Source organism: Ovis canadensis, chromosome 3 (genome assembly GCF_042477335.2).
Source record: "Ovis canadensis isolate MfBH-ARS-UI-01 breed Bighorn chromosome 3, ARS-UI_OviCan_v2, whole genome shotgun sequence".
Taxonomy (NCBI): Eukaryota; Metazoa; Chordata; class Mammalia; order Artiodactyla; family Bovidae; genus Ovis; species Ovis canadensis.
The window spans coordinates 57,503,216-57,528,135 of NC_091247.1; the positions used below are offsets into that span (position 1 = coordinate 57,503,216).

The 24,920-nt window shown below is 45.7% G+C and overlaps 1 protein-coding gene and 1 long non-coding RNA gene across 2 annotated transcripts; both read left to right on the plus strand.

Annotated features, from left to right (window-relative positions):
- Nucleotides 1-41: 41 nt before the first annotated feature.
- LOC138436875 (uncharacterized) lies at nt 42-18,518 on the plus strand. Its single transcript, XR_011255648.1, has 2 exons — nt 42-427; nt 18,321-18,518. It is a non-coding gene; the product is annotated as an uncharacterized lncRNA (long non-coding RNA).
- Nucleotides 18,519-18,667: 149 nt separating this feature from the next.
- On the plus strand, nt 18,668-22,856 carry VAMP8 (vesicle associated membrane protein 8). Its single transcript, XM_069583174.1, has 3 exons — nt 18,668-19,725; nt 21,001-21,156; nt 22,415-22,856. The coding sequence occupies exons 1-3, from the start codon at nt 19,723-19,725 to the stop codon at nt 22,556-22,558; spliced, it is 303 nt and encodes a 100-aa protein (XP_069439275.1). The 5' UTR covers nt 18,668-19,722; the 3' UTR covers nt 22,559-22,856.
- The last annotated feature ends 2,064 nt before the right edge of the window (nt 22,857-24,920 follow it).

A 24,920-nucleotide genomic window follows, 5' to 3' on the forward strand; every position in this document is an offset into this window, starting at 1 on the left:
CGGTAGAGGGCGGAACGAGGGGTCTGGGGGCGGGGCAACGAGGGGCGAGGGGGCGGGGTCAGAGCCCGCCTTCGCTGGTGACCGATGAGTGAAGGTGTGCGTGGACCTGTCTCTTTTTTGTCAAGTACCTAGTCTCGTCCCTGAGGCCTCCCGAGCCCTCTCCGCTCTATCAACCTAAAGAAGAGTCTCGGCGCCCACGACCTCCCTGGCTCCCTTCCCGCCCCTGTTAGGTCGCTGCAGATGTGTGAACGGTGCGGGCGCAAAAGTCAACTCTTCCCAGAGCGTTTCCCGCCCGGTTGAGGATGCACCTGGGAGGGCTGACCCGGCCTGGAACCACAGATTTGAAAGCAGCAGGAAAACCGGAACGACCTGACTGCAGAAGGAATGCAGAGTAGGGGCAGTAAGCAGAGTGTGTTTGATGGGGAAGGTGAGTCTTGAACAGCTTTGTAACATTGTTTCTCTGCCCTGGAATTGACAAGCAGGATGAGAGGAAGGCATCTTAGTGCAGGGGTTCTCACATTTTTTAGTCTCAATTCAGTTCAGTTCAGTTCAGTTCAGTCGCTCAGTCGTGTCCGACTCTTTGCGACCCCATGAATCGCAGCACGCCAGGCCTCCCTGTCCATCACCAACTCCCAGAGTTCACTCAGACTCGCGTCCATCGAGTCAGTGATGCCATCCAGCCATCTCATCCTCTGTCGTCCCCTTCTCCTCCTGCCCACAATCCCTCCCAGCATCAGAGTCTTTTCCAATGAGTCAACTCTTTGCATGAGGTGGCCAAAGTACTGGAGTTTCAGCTTTAGCATCATTCTCTCCAAAGAAATCCCAGGGCTGATCTCCTTCAGAATGGACTGGTTGGATCTCCTTGCAGAAATCCCAGGTCTGATCTCCTTCAGAATGGACTGGTTGGATCTCCTTGCAGTCCAAGAGGCTTCTCCAACGCCACAGCTCAAAAGCATCAGTTCTTCGGCGCTCAGCTTTCTTCACAGTCCAACTCTCACATCCATACATGACCACTGGAAAAACCACAGCCTTGACTAGACGGACCTTTGTTGGCAAAGTAATGTCTCTGCTTTTGAATATGCTATCTAGGTTGACCATAACTTTTCTTCCAAGGAGTAAGCGTCTTTTAATTTCAGGGCTGCAGTCACCATCTGCAGTGATTTTGGAGCCCCCAAAAATAAAGTCTGACACTGTTTCCACTGTTTCCCCATCTATTTCCCATGAAGTGCTGGGACCGGATGCCATATCTTCATTTTCTGAATGTTGAGCTTTAGGCCAACTTTTTCACTCTCCTCTTTCACTTTCACCAAGAGGCTTTTTAGTTCCTCTTCACTTTTTAGTCTCAGGACCCCTTTATGTTGCTACACACATTATTGAGAACCGTAAGAACCTATTTGCAGGTCAGGAAGCAACAGTTAGAACTGGACATGGAACAACAGACTGGTCCAAATAGGAAGAGGAGTACCTCAAGGCTGTATACTGTCACCCTGTTTATTTAACTTATATGCAGAGTACATCATGAGAAACACTGGGCTGAAAGAAGCACAAGCTGGAATCAAGATTGCCGGGAGAAATATCAATAACCTCAGATATGCAGATGACACCACCCTTATGGCAGAAAGTGAAGAGGAACTAAAAAGTCTCTTAATGAAAGTGAAAGAGGAGAGTGAAAAAGTTGGCTTAAAGCTCAACATTCAGAAAATTAAGATCATGGCATCTGGTCCCATCACTTCATGGGAAATAGATGAGGAAACAGTGTCAGACTTTATTTTTTTGGGCTCCAAAATCACTGTAGATGGTGATTGCAGCCATGAAATTAAAAGACGCTTACTCCTTGGCAGGAAAGTTATGACCAACCTAGATGGCATATTCAAAAGCAGAGACATTACTTTGCCAACAAAGGTCTGCCTAGTCAAGGCTATAGTTTTTTCCAGTGGTCATGTATGGATGTGAGAGTTGGACTGTGAAGAAAGCTGAGCGCTGAAGAATTGATGCTTTTGAGCTGTGGTGTTGGAGAAGACTCTTGAGAGTCCATTGGACTGCAAGGAGATCCAACCAGTCCATTCGGAAGGAGATCAGCCCTGGAATTTCTTTAGAAGGAATGATGCTAAAGCTGAAACTCCAGTACTTTGGCCACCTCATGCAAAGAGTTGACTCATTGGAAAAGACTCTGATGCTGGGAGGGATTGGGAGCAGGAGGAGAAGGGGACGACAGAGGATGAGATGGCTGGATGGCATCACTGACTCGATGGACATGAGTTTGAGTGAACTCCGGGAGTTGGTGGTGATGGACAGGGAGGCCTGGCATGCTGCAATTCATGGAGTCACAAAGAGTCAAACACGACTGAGCTACTGAACTGAACTGAACTGAAAGAGCTTTTTATGAATAATAGGTTATATTTTCCCGTATTTACCCTATTGGAAATTTACCCTGAGAAATGTTTGAAATATGCATTGATTCAGTAAAAGGAAAAAAAAAGTAATGAACCCATTACATGTTTACATAAATAACATTTTTATGAAAAAATATATTTTCCACACTAAAAAATATATGAGAATAGTATTGTTTTACATGCAGATCTCTCTAATACCTGGCTTAATTGAAGAAAGATGGATTATCATTTCTGTTTCTGTATTCCATTGAACTATATGAAGGAAATCTGATCTCACAGATACTGTTGGTAGAAAGAGAAGTATGTTATTAGGCTCTTTAGGTAATTGTGGCTATTCTTTGATACTACACCTAAACTTACAAGTGTGTTTTTTTTTTTTAAAGTTAGTTAGATGTGGGGGTTTCCCAGTTGGCACTAGTGGTAAAAAACCTGCCTGCCAAGGCAGGAGACAAGAGAGACAAAGGCTCAATTCCTGGGTTGGGAAGATCCACTGGAGACGGGCATGACGACCCACTCCAGTATTCCTATCTGGACCCACTCCAGTATTCCTACCTGGAGAATCCCATGAACAGAGGATTCTGGCGGGCTAGAGTCCATGGAGTCGCAGAGTCAGACATGACTGAAGCAACTTAGCATGCGTGCAATCAGATGTGGGATTGGAAAACATATAATGAACTTTACTATATAAAATCAAGCTTCCCTGGGTGTCTTAGACATTAAAAGAATCTGCCTGCAATTCAGGAGACCCGGGTTTGATCCTTGGATGGCCAAGGATCCCTGGAGGAGAAAATGGCAACCCACTTTACTATTCTTGCCTGGAAAATCCCATGGACAGAGGAGCCTGGCGGGCTACAGTCCATGGGGTCACAAAGAGTCGGACACGACTGAGCAACTAACACACACATTAAAATCATTGGTTTCTCTTGCACAGGGAAAGGATGAGTGGGAGGACAGTTAGGGACTTTAGAATCAACATGTACACACTGCTATATTTAAAATGGATAACCAATAAAGACCTACTGTATAGCATAGGGAACTCTGCTCAATATTATGCAATGACCTAATTGGGGAAAGATTTGAGAGAGAGTAGATGCATGTTTGGACTTTCCTGACAGCTCAGTTGGTAAAGAATCCACCTGCAATGCAGGAGACCTGGGTTGGATCCCTGGGTTGGATCCCTGGTTTGGGAAGATCCCCTGGAGAAGAGAAAGGCTACCCACTCCAGTATTCTGGCCTGGAGAAATCCAAGGACTGTAAAGAGTCAGAAACGACTGAGTGACTGTGACTATCACTTTCACTTCACAGGTGCATGTATAACTGAATCACTTTGCTATATACCTGAAACTAATACAACACTTAATCAACTATACTCAAATATAAAATAGAAGGTTTAAGAAAATTGTTGGTATATCTTGCACTTGAATGGATCTTTTACTCCTGACAATTTTATAAAATCATACAGATGGTCATTTGGAAAATACTGACCATCTAAAAACTAAGCTGTGCAGCACTTCTAAATGTAAAGTTTCTTAAGTGTTGGGAAGCTGCCAGGCACACAGTGGCAGATACAAGTTTTCTCAAATTTTAGTTTTCACCTCAAAGCTCAAATTTTTCCATTGGCAACAAATACCATCTATTGTTTTCCTTGAATGGACAGGTTCCTTTCATTTTTGATAAAGTATTTGCTAAATGCACCAGTTTGAATAATCATAGTTCTTCCGTCCAATGTCCTTTCAAGTAAAATGGTAGTTCAGTTTAAAAGAAAAAAGACAAAAATAAAGATGCTTGATATCTTATTAGGATATTGCACATTTGGCAATTCCCTGGTGATCCAGTGGGCAATTTCACTTTCATGACCTGGGTTCAGTCCCTGGCCTGGGAACTAAGATCCCACAAGCCCCGCAGCATGGCCAAAAAATAAAAACAACAGTGAGATTCTAGAAATCCAAGGCTCTGAAAACAATAAATGCTGGTAAGGAAATGGAGCAACAGAAACTCTGCTTACATTGCTGGTAGGAATACAAAACAGTTGGAAGACAGGCAGTTTCTTACAAAACTCAACATACTCTTACCATATGATCCAGCAATTGTGCTCCTTGGTATTTACTCAAATGAGTTGAAAATTTATGCCCACGCAAAACCTGCACAGGAATGTACCTCAGCTTTATTTATAACTGTCCAAACTTGGAATAAACCAAAATTTCCTTCAGTAAGTAAATGGATAAAATAAACTAGCACATCCACATGATGGAATATTTAGTAATAAAATGAAATGAGCTATCAATCCACAAAGACATGGAGGAATCTTAAATGCATATTGCTAAGTGAAAGAAACCAATCTGAAATGGCTACATACCATGTGATAACCTGGAAAAGGCAAAACTTTGGAGATAGCAAAAAGATAGGTGTTTGCCAGAGGTTGTGGGGGAGGAAGGGAGAGATGAATAGATGTAGCACAGAGGATTTTTAGAGAAGTGAAACTATTCTGTATGATACTCTAATGGTGTCATGATGAATTCATGTTGCTATATATTTATCAAGACCCGTAGAATCTATAATATAAAGAATGAACCCTAGGGACTTTTCTGGTAGTCCAGTTGCCAAGACTCCCAATGCAGGGGCTCTGGGTTTGATCTCTGGTCAGGGAACTAGAATCCATACACTGCAACTGCAATCCATATACTCAATTCTGTTGAGCATCCATACAACGCATGCCCAACAGAGATCAAAGATCCAGTGTGCTGCAACTGAGACCCGGCAAAGCCAAATGAAAAATAAATTAAAAAGTTTTTTTTAATAAAATTTAAAAAATAGTGACCCCTTGACTGCAAGGAGATCCAACCAGTCCATTCTGAAGGAGATCAGCCCTGGGATTTCTTTGGAGGGACTGATGCTAAAGCTGAAACTCCAGTACTTTGGCCACCTCATGCAAAGAGTTGACTCATTGGAAAGGACTGTGATGCTGGGAGGGATTGGGGGCAGGAGGAGAAGGGGACGACAGAGGATGAGATGGCTGGATGGCATCACTGACTCAATGGATGTAAGTCTGAGTGAACTCCAGGAGTTGGTGATGGACAGGGAGGCCTGGCGTGCTGCAATTCATGGGGTCGCAAAGAGTTGGACATGACTGAGCGACTGAACTGAACTGAACTGAATGTAAACTATGAACTTTGTTATTAATATCATTATTAGTTCATCAGTTGTCACAAATATATCACACTAATACAAAATGTTAGTACAGGAGAAACAGGGAGAGCATGAAGGGTGTATGGAAACTACTGCTCAAAAAAAAATCTATTAGTTTGAAAACAAAGGTGAGTTGAGTTCAGTTTAATTGCACAAGTGTTCTTTCTTAGAACAACTATGAGACTATCATTGTATTTGGGTATACAGAAGTATTGTATTCATATTTTCCAGTTCTTCACAAAAAATAGTAAAATGATCTGTACACCAGTGACAGGAATTTATAAAATTAATAATTTTATACTGCTTCACTAACAGCATTCTTTTTGTAAAACTTTTTTTTCCCCTTTTTATTTAATTTTTTTTTTTTTGGCTGCATCTCCTGGCATGAGAAACTTCCCCAGGCAGGGATCAAACCTGCACCCCCTGCAGTGGAAGCACAGAGCCTTAACCACTGGACCACCATGGAAGCTCCAAGAGTGTTCTTACTTGACATTGGCATTTTTTAAATGTGGTGAGTGTGTGGCAGAGAGGAATGCAGTGACTACTACTGCAATTGGGTACCATGGTCTCTCTCTTGCTAAGTTGCCAACAGTTTTGCCCATTTTTCTTTGCATTATCAGTTCAAATGTTAACACAGTTTAAAAGGGAAATAACATCTCAGTATTATTATACTAAGTTTTGCCCCTAAAGATTTCAGGGGTTCACGGACCATGTGCTGAGAACCACCATCCTAAAGCAAAAAAATTGGCAGGGGTAGATGTGGTAGAGATTATTGGGCACAGATGTGTCTGGCAGGTGGATTCACCAAGTGTTCCTGCTGTTGAAATCTGGCCCACATCTAGGTCATCCTGATACAACACTTTGGAAGCCATAGATCTATTAATATTTAGGGGATGCATCTCTTAATCCACTGTCAAATCCCAGTCCAGGTGAATACATTGTGGATTGGGAAGTTTAGGCCAGATTTTCTAGGATCACTCAAAATTAGATGGCTCTGGACTTCCTTGGTGGTCCAGTCATTAAGAATCCACTTGCCAATTTAGGGGATATGGGTTCAATCCCTGGCCTGGGACGGTTCCACATGCCTCAGGCAACTGGGCCTCATTGTCACAGCTACTGATCCCGTGGGCTACAGCTACTAGAAACACTACTGGAGAGTAGCCCCTCCTCTCTGCAGCTGGAGGAAGTCAGAGAACAGCAATGAAGACCCAGAGAAGCCAAAAATAAATATATAAAAATTAAAAAAATACTAGAATGCTCCATTTTTAAAAAACTATTTATTTTTATTTTATTTATCATCTGAGCCAGCTCAGATGGTAAAGAATCCGCCTGCAATGCAGGAGACTCCGGTTCGAGCCCTGGGTTGGGAAGATCTTCTGGAGAGGGGCATGGCAACCCACTCCAGTATTCTTGCCTGGAGAATCTCATGGACAGAGGAGCTTGGTGGGCTAGATAGTACATGGGGTCACAAAGAGTCAGATGTGACTGAGCGACTGACACTTTCACATTTTTATTTTGGCTGTGCTGCGTCTTCCTTGCAATACCTGCGCTTCTCTCCAGTTGCGTGCACAGGCTCTAGAGCACAAGGGTCAGTAGTTGCGTGTGTGGGCTTATTTACCCGAGGTATGTGGGATCTTAGTTCCCTGACCAGGGATTGAACTCATATCCTCTGCATTGGGAGGCAGATTAAAAACCACTGGACCATCTGTTTTGTTTATTTTTTAATTTTTGGTTGCACTGTGTGGCATCCAGGGTCTTAGTTCCCCAACCAGGAAAGTCTCTAGATGGTTCCATTACATTCAATGTTGATTATATGTTATGTGTGAAGAACTGGCTTCAGCAATACATGAACCATGAACTCCCTGACTTTCAAGCTGGTTTTAAAAAAGGCAGACGAACCAGAGATCAAATTGCCAACATCCTCTGGATCATGGAAAAAGCAAGAGAGTTCCAGAAAAACATCTATTTCTGCTTGATTGATGATGCCAAAGCCTTTGACTGTGTGGATCACAATCAACTGTGGAAAATTCTGAAAGAGATGGGAATACCAGACCACCTGACCTGCCTCTTAAGAAATCTGTATGCAGGTCAGGAAACACAGTTAGAACTGGACATGGCACAACAGACTGGTTCCAAATAGGAAAAGGAATACGTCAAGGCTGTATATTGTCACCCTGCTTCTTTAACTTCTGTGCAGAGTACATCATGAGAAATGCTGGGCTGGAAGAAGCACAAGCTGGAATCAAGATTGCCGGAAGAAATATCAATAACCACCCTTATGGCAGAAAGTGAAGAGGGGCTAAAAAGCCTCTTGATGACAGTGAAAGAGGAGAGTGAAAAAGTTGGCTTAAAGCTCAACATTCAGAAAACGAAGATCATGGCATCCGGTCCCATCACGTCATGGGAAATAGATGGGGAAACAGTGGAAACAGTGTCAGACTTTATCTTTTTGGGCTTCAGAATCACTGCAGATGGTGACTGCAGCCATGAAATTAAAAGACCCTTACTCCTTGGAAGAAAAGTTATGACCAACCTAGATGGCATATTCAAAAGCAGAGACATTACTTTGCCCACTACGGTCCGTCTAGTCAAGGCTATGGTTTTTCCTGTGGTCATGTATGGATGTGAGAGTTGGACTGTGAAGAAGGCTGAGCACCAAAGAATTGATGCTTTTGAACTGTGGTGTTGGAGAAGACTCTTGAGAGTCCATTGGACTGCAAGGAGATCAACTCTGGGATTTCTTTGGAAGGAATGATGCTAAAGCTGAAACTCCAGTACTTTGGTCACCTCATGAGAAGAGTTGACTCATTGGAAAAGACTCTGATGCTGGGAGGGATTGGGGGCAGGAGGAGAAGGGGACAACCGAGGATGAGATGGCTGGATGGCATCACAGATTCGATGGACGTGAGTCTGAGTGAACTCCGGGAGATGGTGATGAACAGGGAGGCCTGGCGTGCTGCGATTCATGGGGTCGCAAAGAGTCGGACACGACTGAGCGACTGAACTGAACTGTGAAGAACTGGAAAAGTTACAGAGGAGGAAACAAATGATTCAGTTGTGGCCTCTGTCATAAAGGAGTGTAATAATAAAAGCATACAGAAATAACAAAATAATAATGAATATAGGAAATAGAATATAGGAAAGTTTTAAATGAGGTTCAAATTGCTATAAGAGCACTGAGGAAGAAATGAATTATGACTGGAGAAATCAGAAAATTTTTTTTTGAAAACTTGGGCCTTAAAGAATGAGTACAATTTTGAGAGGAGAGGGAAGTCAAAAACTCTGAGTAGTCTGGGTGAACTGAAAGCATTCTCTATAGAGAAATGCAGGTAATAAACGAGATGTATTAACTCTTTACCTCTCCATCCCATGATTTTAACTTGTTTTTGTTCAAGCTGTTGATTTCTGGTTTACCCTTTCAGGACCAAACTTTGGAGACTCATGGCATTTAGCATTCACTTATCCAAAAATACTCCAAAATTTGTGGTGGCTCAGTGGTAAAGAATCTGCCTGCAAGGCAGGAGATGCAAGTTTCATCCCTGAGTCGGGAAGACCCCTGGAGGAGAGTATGGCAACCCACACAGTATTCTTGCCTGGAGAATATCAGACAGAGGAGCCTGGTGGGCTCCAATCCCTGGGGTCACAAAAGAGCCGGACACCTCTTAGCAACTAAACGACAAACAAAAGGAATTTCTTCATGGTTCTTTCCTAATGAAAAATATTTCTGTCTGCACTGTAGAGAAAGAAGCCCCCTTTCAGATTTTTCAACTCAATACCCTAAACTTTTAGTGAGTGCCTGCTAAGTACAGATATATGTTATTTTCCACTAGGAGTACCAAGGTAAAGACATAGCTCCTGCCTTCACAGAACTTAAGAGTCTTGGAAAAGTCAAATTGGGAGATTGGGATTGACACATACACACTAGTATATATAAAATAGATAACTAATAACCTACTGTATAGCACAGAAAACTCTACTCAATACTCTGTAATGACCTATATGGGGAAAGAATAAAGAATGGATATATGTATAACAGATTCACTTTGCTGTATGGCAGAAACAAACAACATTGTAAATCAACTATATTCCAATAAAAATAAAATTTTTTAAATGTGTATGCAGGGGACTTCTCTGGTGGTACAGTGGATAAGAATCTGCTTGCTAATACAGGGGACACAGGTTCAATCCCTCGTCTGGGAAAATTCCAGGGTAACTAAAGCCCCTGGGACACAACTATTGAACCCGAGTGCTGCAAACTGCTGAAGCCCTTGTGCCTAGAGCCCCTGCTCCACAACAAGAAGGGCCATCGCAATGAGAAATGTGCACCGCAACAAAGAGTAGCCCCCACTTGCCACAACTAGAAAAAGCCTGTGTGCAGCAACAAAGACCCAGCACAACCATAAATAAATACACAATTGTGTATGTATTTTTTAAAAAAATCTACCTTTCAATGCAGGGGACTTAGGTTCAACCTCTGGTTGAGGAACTAAGATCTCACATGTTGCGGGGCAACAAATCCCTTGCTACAACTACTGAACCCACAAGCCATAATGAGAGAGAAGCCCTTGATCTTCCAGGAAGATTCCATGAGCCAAAACTAAGACCGACCACAGCCAAATAAATATATTTTTTAATGTGTATGCAGTTTGAGGCTTCCCAGGTGGCGCTAGTGGTAAAGAACTGGCTGCCAGTGCAGGATAAGATACTTGGGTTTGATCCCTGGGTGGGGAAGATCCCCTGGAGGCAAGCATGGCAACCCACTCCAGTACTCTTGCCTGGAGAATCCCATGGACAGAGGAGCCTGGCAGGCTCAGTCCATAGGGTCGCAAAGAGTCAGACATGACTAAAGTGACTTAGCACATATACATGCACATGCAGTTAATGGTAAAGCTTATTGTAGATTTTATAAAAGATACTGTGTGATGGTGATCAGAAGAGGAAGAAATTGAATTTCAGTGGGGAAATCTGGAAGACTTCATGGAAGCAATGATGAATGAAGCAGGATATTCACTTGTCTCAATGATGCAAGTCCACTTGAGCAAAGATGTAAAAAGGGATGGTTTGTTTTGGGAAGGACAGGTAATTTAGTATGGCTAGGGGGCTGGAAGGTGAGTCTCTTGAGAGATAATCTTCAAAAAGCAGGTTTAGAACAAGCTTAGCATACCAGACTAAGGAGTTTAGGCTTTACCCTGGGGGTAGGGTGCTGCATTCTCAAATTGGTGTTTTAGGAAGATAAGGAGCAACCATAGAAAGAATGGATGGGAGAAGATAGTCAGTTTGGAGGTGGATCAGAGAAGAGATCATCCTGGCATTACCTAGGAAGCAGAAGCTGGTATGAAAAGGATGATATATTTGAGAGACTAAGACTTAGTGGTGTCTCAGATATGCAGATGACACCACCCTTATGGCAGAAAGTGAAAAGGACCTAAAGAGCCTCTTGATGAAAGTGAAAGAGTGAAAAAGCTGGCTTAAAGTTCAACATTCAAAAAACTAAGATTACGGCCTCTGGTCCCATCACTTCATGGCAAATAGATGGGGAAACAATGGAAACAGTGACAGACTTTATTTTCTTGGGCTCTAAAATCACTGCAGACAGTGACTGCAGCCATGAAATTAAAAGACTCTTGCTCCTTGGAAGAAAAGTTATGACCATCCTGGACAGCATATTAAAAAGCAGAGACACATTACTTTGTCGACAAAGGTCTGTCTAGTCAAAGCTATGGTTTTTCCAGTAGTCATGTACAGATGTGAGAATTGAACCATAAAGAAAGCTGAGCACCGAAGAATAGATACTTTTGAACAGTCATGCTGAAGAAGACTCTTGAGAGTTGCTTGGACTGCAAAGAGATCACATCAGTCAATCCTAAAGGAAACCAGTCCTTAATATTCATTGGAAGGACTGATGCTGAAGTTGAAGCTCCAGTAGTTTGGCCACCTGAGGTGAATAACTGACTCATTAGAAAAGACACTGATGCTGGGAAAGATTGAAGACAGGAGGAGAAGGGGACAACAGAGGATGAGATGGTTGGATGGCATCACCAGCTCTATGGACATGAGTTTGAGTAAACTCCGAGAATTGGTAATGAACAGGGAAACGGGCATGCTGCAGTCTATGGGGTTACAAAGAGTTGGACGTAACTGAGCTACTGAACTGAACTGAACTGATTGATTGTGTGTATAGGATGGCTTAGGGGTTTCTAACTTGGGACAGTGGTAGAATGGGAGTACTATTCAGGAGGAAGAACATGAGAAAAAGATAAAGGGTTTGGTTTGGCTGTCGGGTGTGTCTGTGGACTGTCCAGGACATTGGAGAGGCAGCAGTGGCAATTAGAGAGAGGTATGGCATTTGGAGGGGGATGGTCCTTCTCAAGTAGCTCAGGGCTTCCCAGGTGGGTGCTAGTGGTAAAGAACTTGCCTGCCAATGCATGAGACGAGAAGAGATGAGGGTTCGATTCCTAGGTCGGGAAAATTCCCTGTAGCAGGGCATGGCAACCCACTCCAGTATTTTTGCCTGGAGAATCCCAGGGAGAGAGGAACCTGGTGAGCTACAGTCCATAGGGTTTCAAAGAGTCAGACACAACTGAAGCGACTTAGCATGCACGCACTCACAGATTTGGGGATCGTCCTTAAATGGCTGTTGAAACTGTAAAGGCACTGAGTACACTTCCCTAGGGAGAGCAAGGTTTCTAAACCTTGGCAGTATTGACATTTGGTCTGTATATTCTTTGTCTTTGGGGTGGGGGTCGTGGGCTATCCATGACATTGTAGGAAGTTAAGCATCCTTGGCTTCTATCCACTAGATGCCAGTAGCACCATTACCCCTATCAGTTGTGTCAACCAAAAATGTGTCTAGACATTGTCACATTCGCTGGAGGGCAAGATCAACCCCAGACAGAACTATTGCTCTAGGAGAGAGGAGTCAGAAAATAGCCAAGGGCAGAACCTTCCAGTTCTAAGGGCAAGGTCAGAAAGAAAGAGAGCACCTTGGGAGAGATGGGGGTGACTCATTGTGTAACAGTCTATAAAGAGGGAGACAAAAGAGGCCTTGGCAGTGGTGAGACGTTTATGATCTTTCAGGAGCAATTCCAGTTGAGCCTCCTGAATGTGCTTCCTCGTTCTCTAGCCTTTCCCCTGAAAGGTACAGGAGTCAACGGCCCACTAGGGCCATAGATGAGACTGGGGTATATGCCAGTGTACAGCAAAGCTTGCCTGATTGCTTTGCAGACTGTTTATATTCCTCTTCCCTTCTGTCATTCCATTTGTTCTACTAGTCTCCTTTTTCATTTGTAATACGCTTTAGCAGAAATAGAGACATATGTACCCATACTATTTAATCCTAACAATAATCCCGCAAAACAGCGTTCATTCTTGTTCCCATTTTGCAGATGAAGAAACCAAAGCTCCCAGAGGGAAGTGATTTGCCTAAGACTCCACAACAATCGGCTTCCTAGGTGGCTCTAGTGGTAAAGAACCTGCCTGCCAGTGCAATAGACATAACAGATTCTGGTTCGATCCCGGGGTCAGGAAGATTCCCTGGAGAAGGAAATGGCAACCCACTCTAGTATTCTTGCCTGGAGAATTCCATGGACAGAGGAGCCTGATGGGCTACAGTTACAAAGTTGGGGTTGCAAAATCAGACACAGCTGAATCGACTGAGCACACAAGGATGCATGCCACAGCCAGGCAGCAGGGGAACTGATGCCCAAATCCGATCACGCAGGGACTGAGAAGACTCTTCAGCATACTCCAATTGCTTCTTTGGCTGCAGCTCCTATCACATAGCGTCTTTTCCTTACAAAGTGACTGACACTCCCCTCCTCCTGGAATAGAGCCTTCCTTGACTAAAGGAATCAGTGACTTCTGTTCTCTTGTTCCCTGCCCACAGCACTATTTCTGCTCAGTGAGTACCATTCAGTACCTTCTGAATATCTTACCTTGTGAGGGTGGTAGCCAGATCCTCTTCCTTTATTTTGGCCACACTAGCTTGTGGTATCTCAATTCCCCAACCAGGGATTGAACCCAGACCACAGTAATGAAAACCCAGAATCCTAACTACTAAGCCATTTGGGTCCCCATTACTGTGCAGGCTTTTCTCTAGCTGTGGCGCATGGGGGTGACTCTGTCTCAGTGGGCAGGCTTCTCATTGCTGTGGCTTCTCTTGATGCAGAGCATGGGCTCTAGGACTTAAGAACTTCCATAGTTGTGGCGCCCAGGCTCTAGAGCCCAGGCTCAGTAGTTGTGGCTCACGGGGCTTAGTTGCCCCAAGACGTGTGGAATCATCCCAGGCCAGAGACTGAACCCACATCTCTTGCATTAGCAGGTGGATTCTTTGCCACTGAGCCAGCAGGGAAGCCCCCAGATAGTTTTCTGATAAAGGATCACAATGCAGTGTTTGTACAGGTGAGGCTAAGCCTGCAGCAGTTCTGTAAGGTGAAGACGAGGACACAGTTCTGTAAAGTGAAGATGACGACGAACGGGCTACAGGCCCAACCATAGGCGCTGCTGAATCTCCCTGACAGCTGCTAGATCTAGGCTAAGGGTCAGCTCCCTCAGGGACATCAATGTATGTCCAGGGTTTGGGGTGGCATACCAGACCCGATAGCTCAACTGTTGTAACTCTCCTTACAACAAGGAACATCCAGGGAATTCCCATCCAGGGAATCCTCTTCCATTTCTTCCTGTTCCCCTCAAACATCCTACTCTGGTCTTTGTTTCTTGGCATCTCTCATGTTCCCTTACCCACCAATTCACTTAGCTTCTAGAATTCTGAGTAATCACAAAAGCCACCATTTACTGACAATTTTTTAAGTACCAGGCACAGAATGGAGCTTAGAGATGTTACATAAATCTGTCCAATGTCACAAAAATGTTAAAGTATAGATCAGTGTCTGTAGAAATATAATTTGAGCCACATTGGTAATTAAACATTTTCTATTAGCCAAATTAAAAGAGAAAAGAAACAGGTGAAATTAATTTTACCAATATTTTTTAAGTTAACTCAATATATCCTAAGTGTCTATTAACATATAAATGGATAAAGAAGATGTGGTATGGACGATAGCTTGCCAGGCTCCTCTGTCCCTGGGACTCTCCAGGCAAGAATACTGGAGTGGGTTGTCATTTCCCTCTCCAAGGGATCTTCCCAACCCAGGATCAAACCTGGGTCTCCTGCATTGCAGGCAGACACTTTATGCTCTGAGCCACCAGGGAAGCCATGTATATATATATATATATATATATATATATATATACACACACACACACACACAATGGAATATTACTCAACCATGAAAGAGAATGGAATTTTTCCTTTTAAAACAACATGAATGGACCTCAAGGGTATTCTGCTTAGTGAAATAAGTCAGACAGAGAAAGACAAATACTGTATGATATCATTTATATGTGGAATCTAAAAAATATTAATACAACAAACTACTGAATTTAACAAAGAAGCAGACTCATAGAGAACAAACTAGTAGTTAGCGGTGGGGAGAGAGAGGGGAGAGGAGATTAAGAGGTACTATGTACAAAATAAGCTAAAAGGATATATCATACAACATAGGGCATACAGCTAACATTTTATAATAACTATGAAAGTGAAAGTGAAGTCGCTCAGTCGTGTCCGACTCTTTGCAACCCCATGGACTGTAGCCTACCAGGCTCCTCCATCTGTGGAATTCTCCAGGCAAGAGTACTGGAGTGGGTTGCCATTTCCTTCTCCAGGAGATCTTCCCAAGCCAGGGATCAAACCTGGGTCTCCTGCATTGCAGGCAGACACTTTACCATCTGAGCCAGCAGGGAAGACTCTATAATAACTATAAATAGAGTATAACCTTTAAAAATTGTGAATCATTATATTGTATACCTGTAACAGTGATCAATACAAAGAAATAGAGGAAAACAACAGAATGGGAAAGACTAGAGATCTCTTCAAGAAAATCAGAGATACCAAGGGAATATTTCATGCAACGATGGGCTCGATAAAGGACAGAAATGGTATGGACCTAACAGAAGCAGAAGATATTAAGAATAGGTGGCAAGAATACACAGAAGAACTGTACAAAAAAGATCTTAACGACCTGGATAATCATGATGGTGTGATCACTCACCTAGAGCCAGACATCCTGGAATGTGAAGTCAAGTGGGCCTTAGAAAGCATCACTACGAACAAAGCTAGTGGAGGTGATGGAATTCCAGTTGAGCTGTTTCAAATCCTGAGAGATGATGCTGTGGAAGCACTGCACTCAGTATGCCAGCAAATTTGGAAAACTCAGCAGTGGCCACAGGACTGGAAAAGGTCAGTTTTCACTCCAATCCCAAAGAAAGGCAATGCCAAAGAATGCTCAAACTACCTCACAATCTCACATGCTAGTTGGAGAAGGCAATGATACCCCACTCCAGTACTCTTGCCTGGAAAATCCCATGGATGGAGGAGCCTGGAAGGCTGCAGTCCCTGGGGTCGCTGAGGGTCGGACATGACTGAGAGACTTCACTTTCACTTTTCACTTTCATGCATTGGAGAAGGAAATGGCAACCCACTCCAGTGTTCTTGCCTGGAGAATCCCAGGGACGGGGGAGCCTGGTGGGCTACCGTCTATGGGGTCACACAGAGTCGGACACAACTGAAGTGACTTAGCAGCAGTAGCAAACGCTAGTAAAGTAATGCTCAAAATTCTCCAAGCCAGGCTTCAGGAATACGTGAAACGTGAACTTCCAGATGTTCAAGCTGGCTTTAGAAAAGGCAGACGAACCAGAGATTAAATTGCCAACATCTGCTGGATCATCAAAAAAGCAAGAGTTCCAGAAAAACATCTATTTCTGCTTGATTGACTATGCCAAAGCCTTTGACTGTGTGGATCACAATCAACTGTGGAAAATTCTGAAAGAAATAGGAATACCAGACCACTTGACCTGCCTCTTGAGAAACCTATATGCAGGTCAGGAAGCAACAATTAGAACTGGACATGGCACAACAGACTGGTTCCAAATAGGAAAAGGAGTACGTCAAGGCTGTATATTGTCACCCTGCTTATTTAACTTATATGCAGAGTACATTATGAGAAACGCTGGACTGGAAGAAGCACAAGCTGGAATCAAGATTGCCGGAAGAAATATCAATAACCTCAGATATGCAGATGACACCACCCTTATGGCAGAAAGTGAAGAGGAGCTAAAAAGCCTCTTGATGAGAGTGAAAGAGGAGAGTGAAAAAGTTGGCTTAAAGCTCAACATTCGGAAAATGATCATGGCATCTGGTCCCATCACGTCATGGGAAATAGATGGGGAAACAGTGGAAACAGTGTCAGACTTTATTTTGGGCTCCAAAATCACTGCAGATGGTGACTGCAGCATGAAATTAAAAGACGCTTACTCCTTGGAAGAAAAGTTATGACCAACCTAGATGGCATATTCAAAAGCAGAGACATTACTTTGCCGACTAAGGTCTGTCTAGTCAAGGCTATGGTTTTTCCTGTGGTCCTGTATGGATGTGAGAGTTGGACTGTGAAGAAAGCTGAGCACCAAAGAATTGATGCTTTTGAACTGTGGTGTTGGAGAAGACTCTTGAGAGTTCCTTGGACTGCAAGGAGATCCAACCAGTCCATTCTGAAGGAGATCAGTCCTGGGTATTCTTTGGAAGGAATGATGCTAAAGCTGAAACTCCAATACTTTGGCTACCTCATGCAAAGAGTTGACTCATTGGCAAAGACTCTGATGCTGGGAGGGATTGGGGGCAGGAGGAGAAGGGGACGACAGAGGATGAGATGGCTGGATGACATGACCCACTCGATGGACGCGTGAGTTTGAGTGAACTCTGGGAGTTGGTGATGGACAGGGAGGCCTGGCGTGCTGCAATTCATGGGGTCACAAAGAGTCAGACACGACTGAGCGACTGAACTGAACAGATAATATTTACATCAACTATAATTCAATAAAAAATAAAGGACTTGGCACTTCCCTGGTCATCCATTGGTTAGGAATCTGAGCTTTCACTTCAGGAGGTCTGGGTTTGATCCCTGATTGAGGAACTAATATCCGGCATGTCGTACAGCATGGCCAAAAGTATAAATAAATAAAGCAAGTTACAAATTTTAAAAAAAAGAAAAAAGGAAAAAGATCCAAAACATTTTTTCAATTTTATATATTGATGAATATATAAAATTACTAAAGTGATATTTACAGTCTCTCTCTCATAATAAGTCTTTTAAATCTGGTGTGTTTTACATCTCACCTCAGTCAGACGAGCCACATTTCACATGTTCAACAGCTACTTGTGGTCAGTGGCTACTGTACTGGACAATGATAGTATATATCAACAGGGACTTCTCTGGTGGTCCATTGGTTAGGACTTCTAGTTTCCAATTCAGGGGATGCAGTTGTGATCCCGGGTTCAAAAACTAAGATCCCACATGCCGAGGGTAACTACTGAGCCCGCACACTCTAGATCTCATGCTCCACAACAAGAGAAGCCTGAGCACTGCAATGCAGAAGTCCCCGCATCCCACAACGAGAGAAAGCCCAGTTGCCCCAAGGAAAATCCAGTGTAGCCCAAAAATTTAATAATAATTTTAAAAAGAGGATAGATCAAAGATACTGACCTGCCTCTGCTTCACTTCACTGTTGCCTTTTTAAGAATGATGAGGAGTGGGGTACCACGTTCTCTGTGAAAGCAGGCTGATACTATCCATCAAAATTCAGGTGTGTGCATGCTAAGTCACTTCAGTTGTGTGTGACTCTTTGCAGATCGTGGACTGTAGCCCATCAGGCTCCTCTGACCATGGGATTCTCCAGGCAAGAATACTAGAGTTGCCATGCCCTCCTCCAGGGGATATTCTGACCCAGCGATGGAACCTGCATCTCTTTATGTCTCCTGCACTGGCAGATGGGTCCCTTACCACTAGCACCACCTGGGAAGCTATAATAAAGGGTCTTCAAATGCTACGGAGGTCCGAAATTTATTAAGGTCTTTAAAAAAAAGTTTGTCCAAAAAAAAGAGAAAGCATTTGTCAAGAGAAGCTGCCATTTCCCTCTTGGAACTGTTACTTCTGGGATGGGACAGGAATGTTTGTTTCCTTCTGAACGGGTCTGTTATTGTTTTTCTGTCTTGATAAACACGATCCGGGAAGGGTGGATTTTCTCTGGCCTGCAGCCAGGTCAGTGGAAAAATCCTTTGCCCTGGGCCCCCTCTCTGGTCCATAGGGCAGTCACCTGCTCATTTCTGTTGGGGTTCCGTATCCCTCGAGGTGGCCCCCGAAGGGACGTGCAGGACGGTTGAACTCTAGAATAGGAGAGTTGGTGACCCAGCATCATTTCCTGATTTGAGCAGTGGGCAGCCCTTTGTTCCAGGCTGTGCTAGGTACATGGTGTAAGCTTTTCTTTTACTCCATACCACCACCCTCTGAGGTCAGGATCAGCATCTGCAAAGAACAGAGATGTGAAGAGGTTCACTCAGGGTCTGCAGCTTCTGACACCAGAGCCCAGGATCACAGCATTTCAGACTTTGGGGGTTTCAATGCTTTCTGCACTAAAAAACTTGGGAACAAGGGTTGTCCAGTAAGAAATGTTCATATCTGCATTCTGTTTCCACGTGAATAAGGTCTGACAGAGTGCTTAGGGTTGATTTCATTCTTTAACAATTGGGGATCAGATACTGAGGACATTAAAAAAAGTTGTTTTTTTTAAAGTGAGAGACTTCTCTAGCCCTGCAGTGGTTGACTCTTCGCTTTCACTGCAGGGGACGCAGTTCCAGCCCTGTTGGGAAACTAAGAGCCTGTATGCTGCGTGTGCGGCCAAAAAAATTATAATAATAATAAAAATGTTTAAAAAGGAGACGGCTGCCCTTTCTACATCCGGAAACCTAGGAAGGCTGCCTGATCTTTTCTTGTTCCTAAGTTAGAAGAAATGTGGTGCCCGGGAACCCTGTCGCTTTAAGCCTAAGCCCCGGCTCCGGAGGAGACTGGGAGGGCAGCGCAGGGTGCCTGCCTACCTGGAGAACCTGAGCGAGGTGTGGCCGGAGCCGCTGGGATGCGAGGTGGACGGGGGCGGGCTGAAAGTTGGACAAGCAGGAAGTGAACCGACGGCCGCCTGGGAGGAAACCGAGTAGTCAACGAGTTCAGCTGCCGGCAGGCCCGAGCCGCTTGGAAACATGGTGAGAAAGCTGGAAACGAAGAAGGGGTCGGGGATTACCCAAAGAAAGTTGGTTGGCAAAGTCGAAGGGCTGGGCCAGCGGCTGCCAGAGAGGTCTCTTCTTTGACAGCTTGGAGGCAAATAGGTCTGAGCTGCCTGCGTGGGTGTTCCTGCTCTTTCTCTGCTCCCTCCCTCTCCTGACCCCTGAGCTGATCTGGAGTGGGCTTCGGTGCTTCGGGTGGCTGGAACCTAATTCATCTCCTCCTCCAGCCGCTGCCGGCCTGCGGCTTTTGTGACATTCCTGGGCTGTGCCTGTGCGGTTCCGAAGGCAGAGCCCAGCCTATCAGCTGGAATCCCCCTCTGCTTCTCACTTTATCCCTGTACCGAAACCCAAAGAATTTGTCTCTCTACTGAGTCCAAGGAATCTGCCACCCCAGGGGAAGAGAGCTGAGGGTTTGTAAAAGACTCAGAAATTGGTTCTCTGTGATTATCTATCAATAGTTTCGACCCCCAGCCCTGATCTGTTTCTGGAATTCGAGTGGGTCAGGGAGGGAGGAGCTTAACAGTGTTTTCCCCTCCCTGTTCAAAAACCTTATCGTGAAGCCTGGGGACGAGGCTATAGCCTGGGAGGACTTGCCCTCCATTTCCCCCAACGCCAGGGCTGTCTGTTTTCTTTTTATACTTGCCTGAGCAGGCCATGGCCTGGTGCTTGCGTGTGGTGCTAAGTGGTGGGGAAAGCAGAAGTTTGTGGCCCAACTGTTCTCTCTCCTGGGGCCTTGTGAGGGACTTGGAGCCTGGTTGCCACAGCCAGGCTGCCTGGAAGGCCGGAGCAGCTCTCCAGCCACTGTCTGAGAGGGAGGGTGGCCTTGGTGAGGGTGGTCTGCACCCAGCACAGGCATTTTTAATGAGGACCCCTGGGACCTGGGAATTTCGTACATAGTGGTGGAGCTGTGCATTGGGAAGTACTGGCTCAGCTGTCTCCTCTGACCCTCTCTGAGGAACAAGGAAGCAGTGGAGAGGGGTTTGATGTTACTTCTTGTTCTGTCAAGGGCCCTGAGAATCCACAAAGAAGTTGGGTCCTGTCTGTCTTCTACCATGGATGGCTCTCACCATCTGGGGCTTATAAAGGCATTTGGTTTTGATTACGCGGTTCTACAGAAAAACATTTTCTTTGCAAACAGTTCAAGCATTGCAAAAAGCTAAAGTCCACCTCAGGCCTCCCCCTCCTCTGGCCTCTGAGGCTGGGTCTCAGTTCCTCCAGCTCTTGGCCTAATTAACCCGTTGTGTGGCTGTCCAGGAGGCCAGTGGCGGTGGAGGAGATGACCGTGTGCGGAACCTCAGGGATGAAGTGGAAGGGGTCAAGAATATCATGACCCAGAATGTGGAGCGGATCCTGGCCCGGGGAGAGAACTTGGACCACCTTCGCAACAAGACAGAGGATCTGGAAGCCACAGTGAGATGACAGGGAGCCCCTCACCCTACCCCCTGGGGAGCCCCCCCACCCCCGACTCACTCCCAGGGGATGAGAGGAAGAGGGGGAAGGAAGATTACTGGGGGCGTGGTGATCATGGTGGCAGAGTGAAGGAGGGAAGTCTGTCTTTTCATGTGTGCTGGGAATTGACGTGAGCTGAGTCCCACTTCTGATTCTGCTGTACTCCACTGATTGGAATTGGGTTTAAGGACAGATTTGGGAGTGTGGGAGTGGATCCACGGAGGCATTTTCTGAGACAGACGGCTCAGTCAGCCTGTGCTTTCTCAAGTTTCTCTCCTATGAAACTGACTTTCCCTTTGAAGGCTGCCCTTGACTCTCATTTGGATCTGGCCATCCCAGGGCAAAAATATTGGCCCCAGAACATCCTCTTAGGGCCGCTGGCCTTCCCCAAGGTTTTTAGGCAGGCGGTGAAAAACTGTTAGAGTCTTGCTGAGCCAGCTTTAAAAAGAAGCTGGGAAGAGCAGTAAAAGTCTTTGATCCCAGACTCTTCTGCTAGCTGAAGGCTAGAATAATATCTCCCACACATCTAGCTAGATATTCTCCTGTCTCTCCAGCTAGAGGCCAAAGCCAGCTGCTCAGGGAAGGAGTGACTCTAAAGTTCAGCAGAGGTCTGGAGCCTAAGATTCCATGTCCACAGGGAGAGACTGGCATGGCTTTTGGAGTCCTGCGTGTAATCTTGAGTGTTGCTCGTTTAACTTCTGGAGACTTAGTGTTTCTGTCCTCAGCCCGATCTGGGGAGCAGGGCCCAAGGAGACAATTTTTGCAACTCATGCTGGGAGAAGGAAGGACACTTGCCCTCAACTCCAGCCCCTATACTGCCCTGACCCTCTCCTCTGGCTTCGGCAGTCCTCATGGGGTCAGAAGCCATAGAACCAGGAAGATATGTGCCCCCTGGAGCCTGCGCCCCCTCAGCCCGATTGTCTGCCCTCCTAAGGGCAGGTTGTGCTGCCCTTGTCACAAGCCTGGGTGGAAGCATGTTTTAAAAGCCCAATGTGGAGGGCAGGGCAAGGCAGGGGTGAGAAAAGAAGGGGGAGGGTGGGGGACCAGAGGGAGCCCCACGAATTCTAAATTTGAACTTGGCCCACCAGATGGTTCTGAAGGTACATTTGTCAAGATAGGAGGACATAAGCTGTCTTACTTAGCAATCTGTTACCTCCACTTAGCACTTCAATATTTAGATGGATGGCATGTGGGTCTCTGTCTGCCTTATCCCCAACAGTCAGAGCACTTCAAGACGACGTCACAGAAGGTGGCTCGGAAGTTCTGGTGGAAGAACGTGAAGATGATTGTCCTCATCTGTGTGATTGTTTTTATCATCGTCCTCTTCATCGTGCTTTTTGCCACCGGCGCCATCCCAACTTAGGGAACCCCTCCCTCCCTGCCCTCTTCCTCGGCCACCACCTCCCGTGGTGCATGCCAAGGGGGCCCTCTCTCCTGTCCTTCTTCATGTGGAATGCTGCTCGGTCCTGCTGCCCTGCACTCTGAAGCCCCCTGTCTACCCCAGGGAACACCTTGGTCTCCAGAAAGAGAGAGCTGGACTGTGGCTGCATTTCAGGGGTCCTCAGAGTTGGTTGGAGAGACCCAGAGGGCCTAGCACATGGCTGGAAAACTGATGGAACTGAGGGTGGCCAGTGGGCAATAAAGACCGTTTGGTATCCCTACGCGTGTGAGGTCCTTTCTCCCTTTCCACTGTGCCTTTGGCCCTTCTATTTCATTTCTTCCCAGGACACTCTCTGGCAGAACTCTCCCATTGGAGGCCCAAGCTGTTGGAGGGGTAGAGAGCATAGGATTGGAGAAGAAGGATGGAAACTGTTTGCTTGTTTTTTATCGCCTCTTGTTCCATCATGGGTCTCAAGAGCAGGAATTTTCTCTTGGAGTATGGAAAATTCAAGGCCTTCCCAGCATTTTAGGGTGGTATGTAAGACTCCTAAGTGTCCTCTCTGGGTCTTGCCATTGTCTTTCATTCTTTTTCTTTTTTTGAAAACTTTTGGCTGTGCTGGGTCTTCATTGCTGAGTGGGCTTTTCTCTAGTTGTGGCAAGCAAGGGCTATGCTATAGTTGCAGTGTGCGAGTTTCTCATTCCAGTGGCTTCTCTTGTTGCGGAGTATGGGCTCTAGGGCCTTTGGGCTTCAGTAGTTGCGGCTCCTGGGCGCTAGAGCACAGACTTGATAGTTGTGACACACAAGCTAAGTTGTTCTGTGGCATGTGGGATCTTCCTGGCTCAGGGATTGAGCCCTTGTCTCCAGCATTGTCAGGTGGATTCTTTACCACCAAGCCACCAGGCAAGCCCCTTGCCATTTTTTAAAATTACTTTTTGCAGGAAATGTTAGCTGAGACATGCAGTGTTCCTAGGCAGACTATTTAGAAATCTAAATCCTCCCCTCCTCCCACCCCACCATCATTGGCATTTCTCTTCCATGGCCCTGTCGAGTCTGGAAGGGAGGGGTGGGGGAGGGTGGAGGAACTAAATTGCTCTTCCTTCTCCTGTGGTTCTGCAAGTTCTATTTGTCTTTTGTCTGCCACTGTCCTTCTGGAACTTAGCAGAGCCTCTGGGTCTTAGCAGTCCTGAGGGGGTGAGCATCTCTCACCGTGTCGCGTGGCTGGACACAGTCAGTGTCACAGGACAGGGCCTGTGGCTTTCCTTCCCCTCCTGGACAATGGACCTCTCTGTCTTTGGGCCTCCCTCCTCCCCACCAGGTCCCACCATCACTGTTACTCTTTCCAGTGCCCAGTGCATCTTAGTTTGGGGGGAGGTTCTTGTCATCTCTCTGCCCTGTCTGGGGGAAGAAGTCTGGAAGGGGCGGGGTTGGGAGACAGGACTGGGGACTAGTACTGGCCAATCCAGTTCTAGAAGCATACTCTGAAAACTAGGAAGGGAGGAAAGCACCGAAGAGCCCTTGGGGGGTCACTCTTGGTCACCATCATGTCCATCCTCTCCCTGCTCGGTCCACTCCTAGACTCAAAGTCCAAGCAACTGGGGTGAGTGGGACCTAGACCTTCCAGGTTGAGGGTGGGGTCTGTGCTCACAGGGGCCTCAACCTGGGAGAGGGAAGTCAATACCCTGTTCCTCAAGAGGGGCCACATTTGAGATGTTGGGTTGGTACGAGACCAGGTAGAGAACTGGTTGGTGTTGGCTTCTGTGCAGCAGTGAAAGGAGAGGGTGAAGATGGACAGATTCAGCTCAGGAAGGCTCTGGACAGACAGACACACCAGCCTCCCTCATCTTCCAACTGAGGAAGCTGGTCCTATCAGGGCAGGGCTGCCATGGCCCATGTGGTGAAGAGGAAATAAAGAAAAAGCTAGGGCTAGCACCTTCCCCACTGGAGTCTGTCTTATTGAGGTGAAATTCACAAAACATACAATCAACCCTTTTCAAATGTACAATCTGAGCTTGCCTGGTGGTTCAGATGGTGAAGGGTTTGCCTGCAATGCAGGAAACCTGGGTTTGATCAGTGGTCAGGAAGATCCCCTGGAGAAAGGAATAGCTAACCACTCTGGTATTCTGGCCTGGAGAATCCCACAGACAAAGGAGCTTGGTGAGCTACAGTCCATGGGGTCGCAAAGAATCAGACACAGACTGTGTAACTATCACACACACAAATGTACAATCCAGTGTCAGGCAGTGCATTCATGATATTTATTGTGAATAAACTTTATTCAGTTTCAGAACTTTGGAGGGGTGGGGGTCGGTTTTTGGTTATGGGTGAGTTGCAGCAACACTGGCCA